Genomic DNA, 17,294 nt, shown 5'->3' with positions numbered 1-17,294 from the left:
CTTTATTTGTTACTAATTTGTATGCCTCACATACCCTTAAAGCTATTGAAGAAATATTATTTCAGACATTTGACCTTGCTGTGACCTTGACCCTGTTTGGATCAATTCCGAAATCTAATCAGTTCATCTGCTGGTTATAAAGATAATTCCATATAAATCTTATAAACATTCAACCACTCGTTCTCGAGATATCACGCTAAAGAGAATCTCAGATGAATGCACGGATGGATGTATGGACACACGGACAACCTGAAAACATAATTAAAAAAAACCCTCAGTGTATCGTATTATAGAGAAACTACAAAGTGCAAAGTTATCTGTCTTAGGTTGTGTTAGAAACATAACTTGGCAAAGCATTGACACTGGAGACTCCTTCCAAATGTCAACTATCTGCCTCCTTTCTGAAAACCTGACTGTGTCAATGATTTGATATTTTATATCCACTTATTGTTAGGTATTGATTATTTGGAACGTTTGCCATACAAGCACCTCTGAATGAAACAGGGGTTTGAATTACAGCCAGCATTACTTTCAGTACTGCAATTAATCTATACCTTCTGACCAATCAGAATTGAGAATTAAATAGCACTTAGAATGACAATTTTGTTAAAAGGTCCTCATATCTCTGCAAGAATGTATTATGTAGATTGAAATACATGTGACTACTGCATTCCGGAAAACATACAAAAATATGTTGACCTTTGACTTCCATTGGAACTGTATATCATGTCAGTGGGGTTTTATGTTTTTTCAATACAGGGAAATGTGTTTAAATGAATTAGTTTTCATCATAATTCCACCTATGTCACAGATGCATTAGATAGAGATTAGGTTGAAAACTGCTGGTATGTTCCTTTCAGATTTCCAAAGTGGACGATTTTCATTGTATATGTACAGTACATTGAGTGTTATAAATTTATTAGAAATTTAAGACAATGTATTTTCTTAAATTAAATCATTTAATATAAAAAAAATCATAAAGCCCATAAATCATAAAGCATAAAGCATAAATACATCATAAATCATTAAGCTCTGCATTAAATCATTGCATTGATTTGAAACAAGCTCTTCAAATTCTCAGGTCGTAACCAAAAAGCCTGGTAAGTTGCCATGAATCACACAGCTATAAGTCTCCCACAGGAACTCCTTTACAGTTTCCCCCTGCCTCAGGAGAGCAGTGCAATCTCAGCTCCCTCATTTCCTCGCTGTAAAGCTCTGGATCCAACAGGACAAGCTCTCTGTCATTTTGTGGGCAGCAGTAAAGAGTGTCATCACTAGATGAAGCAATCCAGCATAATGAAAGCAGTGCTGCACTAAAACCTGATCAAACGCACCGCTCTGGGCTCGGATGACCCTTGGCTCAGGAACAGCCAGCTGGATGATATTACTGCAGCCCAATGGAGAAAAGGGAGGGGGGTGGACTAAAACATGTTAAAACAAACCACAAAACGATGAGATGTGGACGAAAAATGAGATATGCAGAGGCATATGAGGGATATGGTAGAGCTAAGACTTCAGTGATGTCTGTCTGATTGCCTCGTCTCATATGCTAACCTTATACACAGTCATGCTGCCACAAGAGAAAAAAAAATGAGACAGACAAGGGAAAATGAAAATGCATTCATCAAAGGCTACAAGATAGCAGAGCAGCCAAATGATGGAGCTGACAGGAAAGCAATGCTTTATCTCACCTTTCTTCCCTGTGTGTTCCCTTCCTGTCTCCACTGCAGAGGCAAGGCAGACCTGCAGACCCGGGCTCAGAGAAGCGGTGGCCGTCCCTCCTCTCTTCCCCTCATGCACACACAGCATCCGGAGCTGCAGCACACTCGCTGCTGAGGACTATGAAGGGGGATGGCAGAGAGCTCCCATAACACAAGTGCTATACTGTGAAACTGAACACACCTCCTCCCCTAGTGTTCACCCAATAGCAGCTTGAGGGTTCACTACACATACATATACACATGCAAGCACACACACTCTCTCTGTCTCTCTCTCACACACACACCCCACACACTAGACAACCACCACCCCAATACCAGCTCTTGCTTGCTTAAAAATTGACACACACACACACACACTGAAGAGAGGAAAAATAGCAAGGAATTTAAATGAATGTCTCTTTTTTTTAATGCACTTGTGAAATCAGCAAAAATGCACCATATGGAAGGAACAAAACCTGATCTGTGATCATCCTGAAACATGAAGACACCTTCTATCACTAAAAACAATGCTGCTATTGAAACAAAGTGCTAGCAGTGATTGAAAACCAGCATGCTTCCTGAAGGGGGATGAAACAGTCCAGGACTTGTCAGTCATATTCATGCACAAAATGTATTTCTCTACATTTTTTTCATTCAGCTGCTGTTTTGCTTCCTACAGAGCATACAGAGAGCTTCAGTGTTAAGCTTAACGAAACTAGGGAGCAGGAGAAGAAGGTGTGTGTGTGTGTGTGTGCGCGCGCGTGTGTGTCTTCCACATCTGTGTGCACACTACCGCGCGTGCTTCAGTATTGTCTGGTAACGCGCATGCGCACAACCCTTCCCACGCCCAAGTGTTATTTAGCTCGTATTAACCAATATAACGATTTTGGGAAGGGATACAAAACACATGTAGGTGGTTTAAATTATTTTTAAAAGCCCCAGTAAGCATTTAGAACTCGTCGAGTGTACAAATATTCAAGTGTTTCAATAATTTAATAAAAATAGCATAGTATCCAAGCTAATAAAGGCAGACTCAAGGTTGCATTGTGTGGCTCGGGTCTTTTCACAGAACTCAAATGCTCATCATGCCGAAATGCAACGCAAATCTGGTGAAATAACAAGAAATTATCTAAATTAACTAAAATCCGGCTGGTTTAACAGAATTCCTCAGTGAGCTCTTCAGTTTTTCTATACGGTTGTTGGGGGCCTCTGCTGGCCAAAGAGCAGACAGAACTGCTTAAAAGGGTTATCTCATTTTATTGTATTATTATTTTATGTTATTATTATTATTTTTTATTATTATTGTATCTTTTTATTTGACATTTTATTATTTTTTATTTTGCTAGCTACTTCATTTCATGAATATTTTATATCTATTTCCTCATTAATATTTTTGTTACAGTATTTTACTTGATTTTGTGTTGGTAGACACCAGACTTGTCCCACAGTTACTGAAGTGAGTTTGGCCTTTGGTAAGGTGTAAAATCTGCACATTGCATTTTAATTCAACTTTCTGTTATTTTAAGTCACATTTCATTTGTTTTTAATGTTTGGGAAATTTCACATATAGTGGCACAAATCCCAGTTGAAAAGGTATTCTATTTGTGTATTTTAATGATTTTTAAACATATAACAGTAAGAAAGCAAATTTCTACTTATTTCTCCTTAATGTATTTAAGGTTATTGGCTTAATTGTAATGTTGCAATGTGTTTGTTTCATGGAAGAACCACATATAGGTGTGATGGTCAAGTGTCCACATACTTTTGGTCATATAGTGTATGTCACGTGAATAAAATCAATGAATAGCCAAGATCACAATCAGGACAAACCTTTGCAAAAGTGTTGTAATATTTATTGCACAACCTGAGCCCTCTGGATGTCTAATAAATTCAATACAAAGACAACAACCTCAAACCGCGCAGAAGCATCGATTCACCATCACATTAATTTTTTTTTATTCTCTCGCAGGTCCTGGCGGCGTGAGATACAAAAGGACCCGTTGATCACGTGACTCAGCGGGTCGTTCCAAATTTCGCCTGTAATATTGCACACAGTTGACCTGTTTTGATTTGTAATATATTTTTAAGGAATTAGACATACCGGATATTTCGTATACGTATCGATTTTTAAGATTATGTTCAAATTTATAATGCAAAAAACTAATTAAACCAGATCCATCTTGTCTCGGGCGAAAAACAGCACTTCGTTGTGTTGCCTTGGAAAAAAGCGCCAAGTTCTACAGCTCGCGCAGTTCACCCGAGTGTTTTGTTCCCTACCCGTATTGTGATAAACCCCACCCCTGCATTATGATTGGATAATAATCCACAGCTCCAGTAGACGGCCTAATTACAGAGACGAGTACGAGCCAATCAGAACGCAGGAGGCGTGTCTTGTCGGAAAAGGAGTGTGGGAAATGATATCGCGCCATCGAAGTTGTCAAGGTGTGTTTTTACGTTTCAGGGAAAGCGCGCGGAAATGAGATACAGCTAGAGTGGCTAGTTCTCATGAAAATGTAACCGAAGTGGTGTGGAAGAGTCACTAGAGGTTTGTGTTGAACGCTTTTCGACTGAGCTCTCTCTCTCCCTCCTTCCCTCCCTCTCTCTCAGGTCGCTGGAGTGAAGGAGCAGTGTGTAGCAGGGCTTTCGGCTAATGCTATCGTGGCTAGCTGTGTTGTGGCTCAAGTACAAACTGTGGTCTATTAGTGCGATACACAGGGAGTAAAAGCAGTGGCTCGTGCACCCTCTGTAGCGCACTATGTGTTGGATAAGGAGCTATTTGGGATGTAGCCGTCGATGCGTGTGAATATTTCATCTTTATCATTTCTGTAACTTTTCTGGAGTTAATATTATAACACGTAAAAGAGTTAATAAGTGCTGTATTGTCTGACTAGCTGTTAATAAATTCAGTTTAAAGTGTTGTTATTAGTGTTAGACTAGGTGGACTCGTGCTTGGTGCATTTACACAGTATGGAATTGTGTTTTAAGGATGATCTGTGTGTGTGTGTGTGTGTGTGTGTTGAAGGCTTGCTTGTCGGATATCAGTAAAATGCCAGGTGTGCAGAGTGAGGGAGCTGCAGTAGGTGTGGGGAGTCCAGGCAGGAAAAACCGCCTGTCTCTAAAGTTCCTGCAGAGGAAAGAAACCAAGCGCGCGCTCGACTTCAGTGAGCCTCAGGCTGAGGAAGCCAGCTCTGCAGAACCAGCACACACCACAAGGTGGGAGATCTCAAACCCTGCACTCAGCTAGTGCACAGTACAGTGCAGAAAAAAGGATTAAAAAAAAAAAAAACACCCTGAACCACTTGCAGATTAATCCTTAGAATTAACACCTGCGTCCAAGATTGATTTATTTATTTATTATTATTATTATTATTTATTTTACTTGTTTTCACTTGTTTGGCTGAACAGTCCTACATTTCCTGCTTTACACACAATGCCATATGAGTACTGATAATGATAATGGCACCCTTCTTTCAGCTTCACCTAAAGAGACCAGTGCAGCAGCTCTTTAGTCCTCCAGGCTGGGTTTACAGTGGCCCAGTGTTCTGTCACAGGCAAATATCACACACTGTAAAACAATTTTTTGATTTGGTGCAGTCTTAGAACGCATAATGAGAGATGAATTTCGGAGAGTGATTTAGTGGCTGAAGAAGAGGAAACCTTTGTCACATACACATGCATATCCCAGCTTATTAGGAAGTTGGCGTCAGAGCGCTGGTCAGCTATGATACAGCTCTCCTGGAGCAGATAGGGCTCAGGGCCTTGCTCAAGCACCCAACAGTGGCAGCTTGGCAGCACTGAGGCTTGAACTACCAAGCTTCTGAAGCTACCACTGTTCCAGCTGATGTCAGAGTTCTCTCAGAAGACAGCTGGGGACAGACTTCTGGCAGTGTCCGAAATTTTTGTATTAAGAACTGGTAAAGCTCTTGTCTAAAAGCCACCAATACAGCCATGGCATAGGTTACACAAAACCCATGGGACAGCTACAAATACGCTGTCAGTGGAAAAATGTAAACAAAACATGCTAATGGACAGAAAAAAATATCCTTATTACCTCAAACTCACTTTGAACAACATTTCTTTATGCAACTCCATTTTCTTCACGAGCCAGGATCGAGCTGATTGTTGATGTGAGCAGTTTGTAGTGATTTTAGAGGATAGCAGACATTAGAGGGTAGACCTTCATTGTATAATCTGACATGGAGAACATGTTACTGTGCCATCTGTTACTGAATTCAGCTAAGATATTATTGGGATCGTCTCATACAGTGTGACAAGTAATAATATTGAAAGACTGCTGAAATCACACTAAAATAGGCTTTAGTCTGTCCAGCTCTCACCTCTTCATCTGTACACTCTGTTCAAACTGGCCCAATCAGTATCCAAAACTTCACCTGTCCTCCTAATGCCACCATCAATGCCGTCGCGCTTGTCTTCTTGTAGGCTGCCAACTAGCCGAGCTAAGTCTTTGCTGTAACTCTGCACAGTTGTATTGTGTAGCTGTGTCATGTTTTAGACATTTGGGTCAGTTTTTCATGTCTCCACTACTTCTGTGTTGGATTTCCCATTGATATGACAATAGCTACGTTTACATGCACATCAATATTCCGATATTAATCAGAATTTGGCAATATTCTTATTAGCATGGAGTCATATAAGCACCACAATCTGATTGACCGATTCAGATAAAGACAATATTCTGATTCCCCAAATTCCAATTCCCACCCCCAGAATATGCCCGTTTTATTTGGAGATTTGTTGCATGTAAACACTTTATTCAGAAACTCCACTGAAAGGAGAGATATGCGCATGCGCAGTCCGCCGGGGAATTGTGGGCGTTAACAGATGCTTAGCTGTAGGCTAGGTATTTCGTAATGGCAACTCAGGCATACTTACAACAACCATGTATACAAGAATATTCTGATGCCTGTAAACATATAAACATTGTATTCTGAATATGGCTGCAACCCGAATACAGACCTTAAACATAATTTGATATGCATGTAAACATAAACATTGAACCTGGATGAAAACAGTGAGGACAGAAGCTCTTGTTTGTTTTTCAGGAGCTAATAGTGAATCCTGATTGTTATCCCTTATGTTAGAGATTGTTGGAATTTCTCTTCTGTTAAACGCAATTGTAACTGCACCAGCAATGTCCCCGTGTGACTTCAGTACCTCACACAACTGCTAACTTCTCAGGGGAATAATGAAAACAGCACTAACCAACAAATTAGCACAAGAAACTAAACACTTTAAACATGTCATAAATACTTAAGTGTAAAACATTTAATGTGTTTCCGGGAGGAGTTTTCCTTTATCTTTTTATATACAAGTGCATTTAGTTTGCAGAACTATAATGATTTTGTCTCTGCAGCTGTGATCAGGTTGTGCCAGCTCCTTGTCCCTCATCTCTTCCCTGTGGAAAAAGAGAGAGCCTTGTACCGTTTGTTGGCCTTAACAATCTGGGAAACACCTGCTACCTTAACAGCATCCTTCAGGTATGTACCATTCAAATGTGGGGTTGTCACTTAGGCTATTGAAAGCACATTTTATCTATTCAGATTCAAGCCAGATTTGAGTGAGTTGTTATTTTCCTCGTCATTCGGTGCAAAATGCTTCTTCATCTCAGAAATTTGCAAGTACAACATGAATGAAAATCAGAATGAAGGCAGATCAGGGAGGACTGTAGACATAGTCATTGGAGATGACCTTGCCTTAATCGATCACCTATAACATGGCATAAAATATGACACACGTGGCTCATCTTCACCATACATTAAGAACCAGTTCAATATCCAAAAATAATTCTGTTGGGTATACAGTATAATGTGCAGTTCTTTTAGAAAATATTCAGATATTCACAAATCCCACCCACCACCCAGCTCTCTCTTGTCATAAGACAGCTGCTAACTGGGAAGGGTGAAGGCTGACACATGCTTCCGTTGAGAAGCATGAAGCCAGCCAACCGCATCTTTTCTAACTGCTGTTTAAGCTTCATCGCACGGCAGTGTAACACGCTTGGAGGAGTGCACTGTCTGCCCTCTTCTTCATGCTGCAAACCTCCTTTTCTGGGAAAGCCAGAACACTGAACTCATTGTCGTGGTTATGAAACCAGTCTCTGACGACTTTTTGCTTAGTGCATTATTGTGCTGGAAGTAGCTATTAGAAGATGGGTAAATTGTGGCCACGAAGTGATGCACATGGTCAGCAACAATACTCAAATAGACTCTGGTATTCAGCTGATGATCGAAGGGTTCTAAACTGTGCCAAGAAAAACATTCCCCACACCATTACACCACCTCCACCAGCCTGGACTGTTGACACAAGGCAGGTTGGATCCATGGATCCATGGATTCATGCTGTTGGCGCCAAATTATGACCCTACCGTCTGTGTGCCTCAGCAGAAATCGAGATTCATCAGACCAGGCTACGTTTTTCCAGTCTTCAGTTCTTGGCTGACCAGAGTGGAACCCGACGTGGTCTTCTGCTGTTGTAGCCCATCCACCTCAAGTTTCGATGTATCATGCATATTAGACGCTTTTCTGCTCACCACAGTTGTGCAGAGTGGTTCTGACCTACTGTAGCCTTTCTGTCAGCTTGAGCCTTGCCATTCTCTGCTGACCTCTCTCATCAACAAGGCGTTTCTGTCTGCAGAACTGCTTTTTCTTTATTGCACCATTCTGAGTAAACTCTAGAGACTGTGTGAAAATCCCAGGAGATCAACCACGGTCAGAATCACTGAGATCATTTTTTTTGACGGTTGTTATGAACATTTCCTGCAGCTGCTGACCCGTATCTGCATGATTTTATGAATTGTTCTGCTGCCACACGATTGGCTGAGGAGATAATTGCATGAATGTGTAGGTGTACAGGTGTTTATAATAAAGTGCTTGGTGAGTGTATGTACAAAGTACACCAGCTTGTGCAACGTTCATGTGACTCGTGCGTAAAAACAAAAGCATCATGAAAGTGCCACTCCTCATTCCTACATTCTCTTCTCAAGTTGTCTACGATGCCAGGGAAATGCCACTGTCAATCATTATGTGATCTGAAATACCCACACAGTTTTATAGCTTTTAGGTATAATTAAATTGTTGTACATTGTTGAGATCTTTACTACCACAAAGACTTTTAGCATTTCAAACCATGTTGTGCACCAACAAATGTATTGACTGATCTACCATTGTGTAGTAGTACTGTATTATATCTTATTGCTGTTTATTGTATTTCATAATCACTTACCATTCCTAATGACGTCTTTTAATATTACAGGTCCTGTATTATTGCCCTGGTTTTAAAGATGCTGTTAAGTCATTGTATCAGTTGTCCAAGTTAAAGGACAAACAGAAAGAAGATGGTGTCAAAAGTGAAGAGGTTTGTTTGTATTTCAGGATTTTAATAACATTTTTTTATTCAGTCCAATGAAAAGGAGTCCTTATTAATGAGAATAATTAAGGTTTTATTAAAGTGAATTAGACATAATTGACTAATGGTGTGTGTAGTGAAGGGGGGGGGGGGCGCTATACAAATAAAGCAGAATTGGATTGAAAATAGTTTAATTGGCTCTGATTTTCTAAAAACATCAGTGTTAAAAATGCACTTTCTAGGCATAGTAATCTATTAGTTCTGTGTTGATTAGGGCTGTCACTATTGATTAATTCGATAATTGATTAGTTGACTTTCCTTTGATTAATAATTGAGTAGTTAATATCATATGGCATCTTAAAACCTACTTGTACAGATAATTAACATTTGTTTTTGTGTGTGTATAAATAATAAAATACTAAAAAATAATGTGTAAACAATAAAATATATTCCCTTGTCGCATGCAGAACTTTTCGTCTACAAAGCTCCAAAGCTGCTTCCTGTTTAAAAAAAAAAAAAATGAAAAAAAAATGAAAAAAAAAAAAACCCTTAAAGCAGCTCGCAATGGGAATGTGAAAACACTCTATAAAAAACCTAGGTTTAAACATATTCACTCAATATTTGCAATATTTGATTACATTAAATTTTCATCAAGGAATTTTTATAATAAAGCATTCGATTATAATTGATTCGTACAGCCCTAGTGTTGATCTCATAATACAACTCACTTAATGCAGTGTAGTGTTATTTTTATTTAAGATGAATAAGGAAATAGAAAATATTTAACGTACAGTTTAATTTTTAAAATGTAATGTGAAAGAAAAAAAAGCCTGTATTCCGATGATTTTAAAAAGTTGATGATAAAGTGCAGTTTATCATTGTGATTTGTTTTTGTTATAGAGCAGAATAGTTTTTGTTTGATTTATTTTTTATTTACTTATCTTTTGTTTATTTATTATTTATTTTTTTGTGTGTGTGGAACATGAATGGCTTCCTCTGTCATGTCTTTTCCCCACCGTTTCTAACATTTGTCCTCTGCCCTGAGCAGGGAGACTCGTCTGAAGACTCAATGCCTGTTCACATGGAATTACTGCACAGCTTCCAGAGTTTAATATCTTCAGTGGAGCAGCTGCAGTCCAGTTTCCTGTTTAACCCAGACAAATATAACGAAGGAGAGCTGGCTACACCCCCACGCAGAATACTCAATACACTCAGGTACTACTGGAACATTTACAGTGCTGATTCTTTATGCATCATAGGTCTGGGTGATATAATCGTCATATCAATATTCTGATGTCATTACATCATGATAGACTTATCTGAGTGTTGTCAGGTGTCGGTGCTTTTAGAATTTGATGCGATACACACCTATCAGCCATAACACAAAACCACCTGCCTAATATTGTGTAGGTCTTCTTCGTGCCACCAAAACAGCTCTGACCCGTCAAAGCATGGACTCCACAAGACCTCTGAAGATGTGCTGTTGTATCTGGCACCAAGATGTTAGCAGCAGATCCTTCAAGTCCTGTAAGTTGCGATGCGGGGGCCTCCATGGATCGGACTTGTTTGTTCAGCACATCCCACAGATGCTCGATCGGATTGAGATCTGGTGAATTTGGTGGCCAAGTCAAGGCTTTGCCATGTTCTTCAAACCATTCCTGAACAATTTTTGCAGTGTGGCAGGGCGCATTCTTCTGCTGAAAAGGGCCACTGCCATTAGGGAATTCCTTTGCCATGAAGGGGTGTACTTGGTCTGCAGTAATATTTAGGTAGGTGGTACATGTCAAAGTAACATCCACGTCAATGCCAGGACCCAAGGTTTCCCAGCAGAACATTGCCCAGAGCATCACACCGCCTCTGTCAGCTTGCCTTCTTCCCATAGTGCATCATGTTGCTATTTCTTCCCCAGGTAGGTGAGGCACATGCACTCGGCCGTCCAAATGATGTAATAGAAGACGTGATTCATCAGACCAGGCCACCTTCTTCCATTGCTCCATGGTCCAGTTCTGATGCTCCCATGCCCATGGTAGGTGTTTCAGCAGTGGACAGGGGTCAGCATGGGCACTCTGACAGGTCTGCAGCTATGCAGCCCCATAGGTGTTCTGACACCTTTCTATCATAGCCAGCATTAACTTTTTCAGCAATTTGTGCTACAGTGTCTCTTCTGTGGGATCGGACCAGACGAGATAGCCTTCACTCGCCATGCACATCAGTGAGCCTTGGGCGCCTATGATCCTGTCACCGGTTCACTGGTTGTCCTTCCTTGGACTAATTTTGGTAGATACTAACCACTGCGTACTGGGAACACCCCACAAGACCTGCCGTTTTGGAGATGCTCTGACCCAGTCGTCTAGCCATCACAATTTGGCCCTTGTCAAAATCGCTCAGATCCTTACGCTCGCCCATTTTTTTCCTGCTTCCAACACATCAACTTCGAGAACTGACTAGTCACTTGCTGCCTAATATATCCCACACCTGGACAGGTGCCACTGTAATGAGATGATCAGTGCTATTCACATCACCTCTCAGTGGTTTTAATGTTATGGCTGACCGGTGTGTTTTTGTCTTTTGTCCTGCAGAACTTTAAAATTCACAAAACCTAATGTACAGACACACACCCAGGAACTGAATGTGATAATTTAGTGTAAGAACTGATAAAACAACACAACCTTTGTTTTATGGACAAAATTGTGATAGTAATTCTCATTTAGTGGCTACAGGTGGTACCAAATGTGCCATTTGTCATGATTTTGTGCTACAAAATGCTTATTTTGTCCATTTAATTGATTCACCAAATAAATTTTGTCACTTACTGATTAATTCTGGACATACCTCGTGAGTTTCAAAGTTCCTTTTGTGATTATCAAAACCATGATATAGACAAATTGGAGCAGTCGTGGCCCATTTAGTGTTTGATGCCATATAAAGTTGACCATGAAAAAATACTCAATTATTGTTGTGTCCACCAAATGTTTTTCGTGCGTGTGTCAAGGTTATATGGTTTTGTCTTTTAAAGTAATGCTATTGTGGCACAGAATTTGTGTATTTGAAATGGTCATATGCCCATAGTTACTCCTCATACCAATTGAAGATTACAGATGATAATGGATTATTGCTTAACACTTATACTGCACTTATACTTACACATGCAGACAGCTGAATCCTATGTATGAGGGCTATCTGCAGCATGATGCCCAGGAGGTACTGCAGTGCATCCTCGCATATATCCAGGAGGCCTGTGACACCATTAAGAAAGAACTTAGAACCAACCCAGATGAAAAACCAGTAGAGAGTGGGATAACAGATAGGATAACACCTACCCAAGAGGAAGAGGAGAGCTCTGATGGACAACTTAGTGGGAAAAGGAAGAGTGATACAGAAGTGGGCAATGCCAAGAAGAAGCCCAAGTCTCAGAGCAAACCCAAGAACAGCAATGAGGTGAGCAGACCTTTCACCCGCTCAAAGAGAAAATCCTCCAGTGATGTGGCTGGAAATTCTGTCAGTGACCAGAGGGATGTGGCAGAGAAGGACAAGGAGGAGAAAGAGGGAAGAAGTAACGCAGAGGAAGAGAAGAGCGAAGGAACCGCAAAGGAGGCGAATAAAAGGAAGAAGAGGGCAAAACTGAACTGGCTGAAACCTTCAGGGAAGCAGCCCAGTATTTTCTCCAAATTCCGCAGCACGGGTCGAATCAGCTCTCATGTGGGAGACAGAGCAGAGAGCAAGGACCAGGATTCGGGCAGCAGTGAGCAGCACCAGGGTAAAGCCACTCCCAAAAGTGAGACCACCATACAAAATCAAACTGCATCAAAGACAGAAGGTAACTACACACAATAAACAGGCTGTTACAGAACCTGATGACTCACTTGATATCTCTTTTGAGGAGTTAACCACTAATCGTATCTTACAGGTAGCTGCTGCTGTGTGTTTATTGTGTAATTTAAGGTGGCAGCTAATTTCTAATGGGTGTGGGCATTTCAGGAGCAGTTAGCACCGTATGCTTAAGATTTTCAAAACAGTTTTGCATGTGATAAAGCTGTGTAACTGTAATATTCCCTGAGAGCTTTATGGACTACTTGTGCGTGTGTGTGTGTGTGTGTGTGTGTGTGTGTGTGTGTGTGTGTGTGTGTGTGTGTGTTGCTTTTTAAAAAAAAAAAAAAAAAAATCACAACTTTTCTCATAAGCAGAACTCCAGGGCTTGGATATGCTGAAGCAGCTGTTCCAGGGTCAGCTGGTGCTGAGGACGCGCTGCCTGGAGTGCGAGTGCTACACTGAGAGGAGAGAGGACTTCCAGGACATAAGTGTACCAGTGCAAGAGGATGAGACCAGCTCAGAGGCCAGTTCAGAGAGTGAGTGCATTCAAATAAACGTCAGATTGTGGAGATGCTTTTTACAGTTAAAAAAAGGATTGTTTAGGATTGTGTTGATTCACAGAAACCCAACTGTTCTTTCAGTTATGTGCTTATAAACTGATCAAATGACTACATGTAGTAGAGTAGTCTGGATTTTGGCTGAGTTTTTGCAGCTCAGTTTAAGTCTATGCTCAATGTTTTCTTTGCTTTTCTCAGTTTCCCCAGATCCTAAGCCAGAACAGAAGACTCTGAGGTGGGCCATCTCTCAGTTTGCGTCAGTGGAGCGGATCGTCGGTCAGGATAAATATTTCTGTGAGACCTGTCACCACTACACTGAGGCGGAGAGGAGTCTTCTGTTCGACAAGACCCCTGACGTTGTCACCATTCACCTCAAGTGTTTTGCAGCCAGTGGCTCTGAGTGAGTTTTTTTTAAATTGCATCATTATAATTATTAAAGTATATTAATATTTCCAGGTAATGACTGTAATATCTAGATGAGCTGGACTTGTTTTAAATGAGTTAAATATCCCATTAATTTATTCCACAATGCTGCTGATTTTCTCAGATCTGATTGGTCAGGTATTGATTAATTTTCTACAGCAGCAGCTCAAGCAGTAGTGGCAGCTGTTATAGGAAGATAATCAAATTTGGGGTGGTAGTGCATTATAGCACTTTGTTGCGGATTTATTTTTCTATAACATCATGTTTCTCATATCATGTTTTATTCCTTAAATAGCTAATTACATTCCCTTCGTAGTGCTAAAATAATTTACTTCCTGTTTTTTGGACAGGATGGACCCATATGCTGGACTGTCAAAGGTGAACACACCTCTCCTCACTCCCCTCAAACTCTCCTTGGAGGAATGGAGCACACGAACCTCTGCTTCCCACCAGAAGCACCATTACAGACTCTTCGCTGTGGTGATGCACAGCGGAGTGACCATCAGCAGCGGCCATTACACCACCTACATCCACATGATGGACCTCCACCGCACCAAGCTCGAGCTCCAGCCTCAGGAGGAGAGTCAGAAAGAGGAAGATGGAGAGACAAAACCACTGAAGAAGGAAGATGTTTCTTCACCTGACTATGATGATGGTGAGGTGTCCTTCAGCTTAAGCTCCAAAGTGAAGACTACGATTAACGGAACGAGTTTGTCAGGCAAAGCCGGAGCAAAGAGGTCTACAGAAGGGGTCAGTCTACTGGGAGGCCAGAGAAGCATCTCAAGCTATGAGATCGGCTCCAGCAAGCAGGCCGCTTCAGAGAAACCTGCTAACGTGGCCACTTTCACCAGTTCACCTGCGAAGAACGGAGTGGTGAAGAAGGAAAGGGATGCAGAAGGAGATGGTGTGAAAGAAGAGAGTCAGGTGAGCTTGGACATGGCTTTACAGCACCTTCTGGACTATGAAGGGAAGTGGATGCTGTTTGATGACTCAGAGGTGAGGCTGTTTGAGGAAGAAGAGTTCCTACGTGCATGTTCTCCTGAGACCTGTTCCACCTCCACACCTTACCTCCTCTTCTACAGGAAGGTCTCAGGAGAAATGAACTGAGTGGCAACTGGACCACATCCAACATTTAGAAAGAACCTTCTTGTCATGGTTGCAGAAGAAACAAGCTAAAGACGAGGTTAAGGTTTAAAGGAATACTCCAGGGATGAGAAATTACTCTGTCTGCCATATGTGAAGCATGTGTCATTACCACAGACAAGCATTTCAGCATGGACACTGTAGTGATGGAGTGGACAGATCATACGTTTATTAGGGTAGAAGTTTGTGTGCTACCAGTCCCAGTCCCATAAAACTCTTGACTATGGTAATCGCACATGTGCTTCAAACGCAGATGGCCATTCTGTTTAAAAAATGCTCGCGTATTCCTTAAACAGCTGGTGTGTGTGTGTATTTTTATTTATATATATATATATATATATATATATATATATATATATATATATATATATATATATATATATATATATATATATATATATTACATACATACACACACACACACACACACACACACAAAGTATGCCCAATGCTGCATTTGTGCCTGTATGTGAATTTTTTTTTTTTTCCTCTCTATTCTCTTGTCACAAACATTTTGTTTCTGTCCTATCTTCATTCCCTCTCAAGAACCTGACATGAGTTTATCACCTACTTTTTAAAAGCCCTTACAAAATGCACCTTGGCACTAACTGTAGTGCACTTAATGTCTTGTAAGTCTTTGTTCTCCTGTGGCCCAAGTCAGGTAAACTGCTCACGCACTGGTTTTTATAGTTGGATGTTTTTTTGTTGTTTTTTTTTTGTTTTTTTTTTAAAAGGATACTCTTGTAAATTTTCATTTTATTCTTATGTACAGCTTCAGATTATTTGTAGGATAATGTTCCATAGGGTGTAAATATAACATAGTATAACATATAGTCTCAATGTGACAGGTTTTTTTTTTTTTTTTTAAAAGCCAGAACAGAAGTGAAGAACTCCAGCTATGAGCTCTAAACAGAGATGAGCCATTTGCACACAGATGTGAGTATAGCTTAAGCAGTTCAGGGCTTGATCATATTGTCTGTAGGTAACTGCAGGAATAGAGAAAAATGTATTTTTGTAGTTTTTATCCTATTGTACCTCAGTCCAGTGACAACTTTTCCACTTTGCCACTGCCATGTCGTGAGATCTGGGTCTTGTCATTCCGAGCTAGCTCTACTCAGATCAGTTCTGAAATAAGCTACATCTGAGTCAGATGTGAGATCAGATCTAAAATGTTAGGGATGTGTAAATAGTTAAAGAACGGAGGAGCTGCATGATGAAGTAAGTCCCTGATCTCCACCGTGCTCACTGGTGTCAAAGCTAAAGCCATGCTTACCTATAAGCAATAACTGCAGACTTTATTTTTTCTTATGGAGAAGTTACCTGTGACTACAGAAAAGGCAGTTAGACTATATTCAGGGCAAATGCTGTACGTGTAAATTCTTTTGACGTTTCTATGTTTGTGCCTTTTTGTAGTCTCTTGTACACCCATTAAACACCAGCACATTAAAAGTCAACTTGTACTCTTTCAATTAACCAGTCTATTTGATTGTGCATTAAAATATTTATTTAGTAAAATATTCAAGGTAAACAAAAGCTACATAAAATTATTCAAATGTTTAAAACATTTCAATAACTTTAAACAAATGTAACAAAAAAAAATGGGGAAAAAAAATCCATGATAAATAATGGTACATTTTTTGCTTGCTTTTCATTCGGATTAAATAGTAAACTTTCAAAGTCGTACCATTTGTGATAAAATGCTTGAGGACACGGTAATAAAAAAGTGCACACAATATTTTAAATAGAGTTTTGACACAGGCTGAAAGAGTGTAACAGATCGTCTCTGTAAACCCATACAAAAGTGGAATGACACTACCATAACACTTATTTTAGCTTTCTCCGTTCTGGCAAAAACACTGATTTTTTTTTTTTTTTCCAAGAAGAGTTGAATATTTACAAGCAAATAAATAAAATGCCGTTCTTTCCATCGTCTCGTCTTCCTCACATATCAAGCTTACGGAGGCTCATTCTGCTAAAGGAGTCTCTGGAGAGAAAAAAAAGGATAAATATGTTTTAGATGAGGACAAATCTGTTCTGTACAGGCTTGATGATGGCTTTCATTATTAAATATTGCTGTATGTCCATTCAGTCATAATTCCCACCTAAATTACTATAAATACAACAAAGTTCATTGGGATGTTCTACCTTGTCAAGCTGTCCGTTTGCTGCTTGGCAAATTGGCAAAACAAAAACGATAATCAGAAACGCAGTATACATGTTAGTGACCTCTTATGGAAATATCTGCATTGATCAAGTCAAGAGTTCATACACAAACTAGATTAATCATTAAGTGACA

The 17,294-nt window shown here is 40.1% G+C and overlaps 3 protein-coding genes across 31 annotated transcripts in view; 1 reads left to right on the top strand and 2 right to left on the bottom strand.

The window, feature by feature from the left end:
• The window catches only part of kank4 (KN motif and ankyrin repeat domains 4), a 56,081-nt gene extending 53,611 nt beyond the window's left edge, over positions 1-2,470 (bottom strand). For both annotated transcript variants that reach the window (XM_026917138.3, XM_053230741.1), the window contains exon 1: positions 1,692-2,470. The gene's annotated coding sequence lies outside the window, so the exon portion shown is untranslated. The remainder of the gene's footprint in view (positions 1-1,691) is intronic.
• Positions 2,471-4,055: 1,585 nt separating this feature from the next.
• usp1 (ubiquitin specific peptidase 1) lies at positions 4,056-16,471 on the top strand. Of its 3 annotated transcripts, none has more exons than XM_026916634.3 (9): positions 4,056-4,245; positions 4,723-4,913; positions 7,075-7,198; positions 8,973-9,074; positions 10,114-10,280; positions 12,218-12,882; positions 13,247-13,411; positions 13,631-13,832; positions 14,206-16,471. In XM_026916634.3, the coding sequence occupies exons 2-9, from the start codon at positions 4,747-4,749 to the stop codon at positions 14,960-14,962; spliced, it is 2,349 nt and encodes a 782-aa protein (XP_026772435.1). In that variant the 5' UTR covers positions 4,056-4,245; positions 4,723-4,746; the 3' UTR covers positions 14,963-16,471. The 3 variants fall into 3 exon arrangements, with proteins under 3 accessions (XP_026772435.1, XP_026772427.1, XP_026772419.1); XM_026916626.3 differs by lacking the exon at positions 4,056-4,245 and adding an exon at positions 4,274-4,499 and having other exon boundaries at positions 13,250-13,411; XM_026916618.3 differs by lacking the exon at positions 4,056-4,245 and adding an exon at positions 4,274-4,499.
• Positions 16,472-16,479: 8 nt separating this feature from the next.
• dock7 (dedicator of cytokinesis 7) overlaps positions 16,480-17,294 on the bottom strand; it is a 63,520-nt gene continuing 62,705 nt past the window's right edge. For 25 of the 26 annotated variants that reach the window (XM_053230653.1, XM_053230658.1, XM_053230659.1 and 22 more), the window contains one exon: positions 16,480-16,982. In XM_053230653.1, coding sequence (XP_053086628.1) covers positions 16,940-16,982 — 43 coding nt within the window. In that variant the 3' untranslated portion in view covers positions 16,480-16,939. Of the gene's footprint in view, positions 16,983-17,143; positions 17,164-17,294 lie in introns of all 26 variants that reach the window. The other variant, XM_053230669.1, reaches the window with a different exon arrangement.

Source organism: Pangasianodon hypophthalmus, chromosome 2, assembly GCF_027358585.1.
Source record: "Pangasianodon hypophthalmus isolate fPanHyp1 chromosome 2, fPanHyp1.pri, whole genome shotgun sequence".
Classification (NCBI taxonomy): domain Eukaryota; kingdom Metazoa; phylum Chordata; class Actinopteri; order Siluriformes; family Pangasiidae; genus Pangasianodon; species Pangasianodon hypophthalmus.
This window is presented reverse-complemented; position numbering and strand designations above follow the sequence as displayed.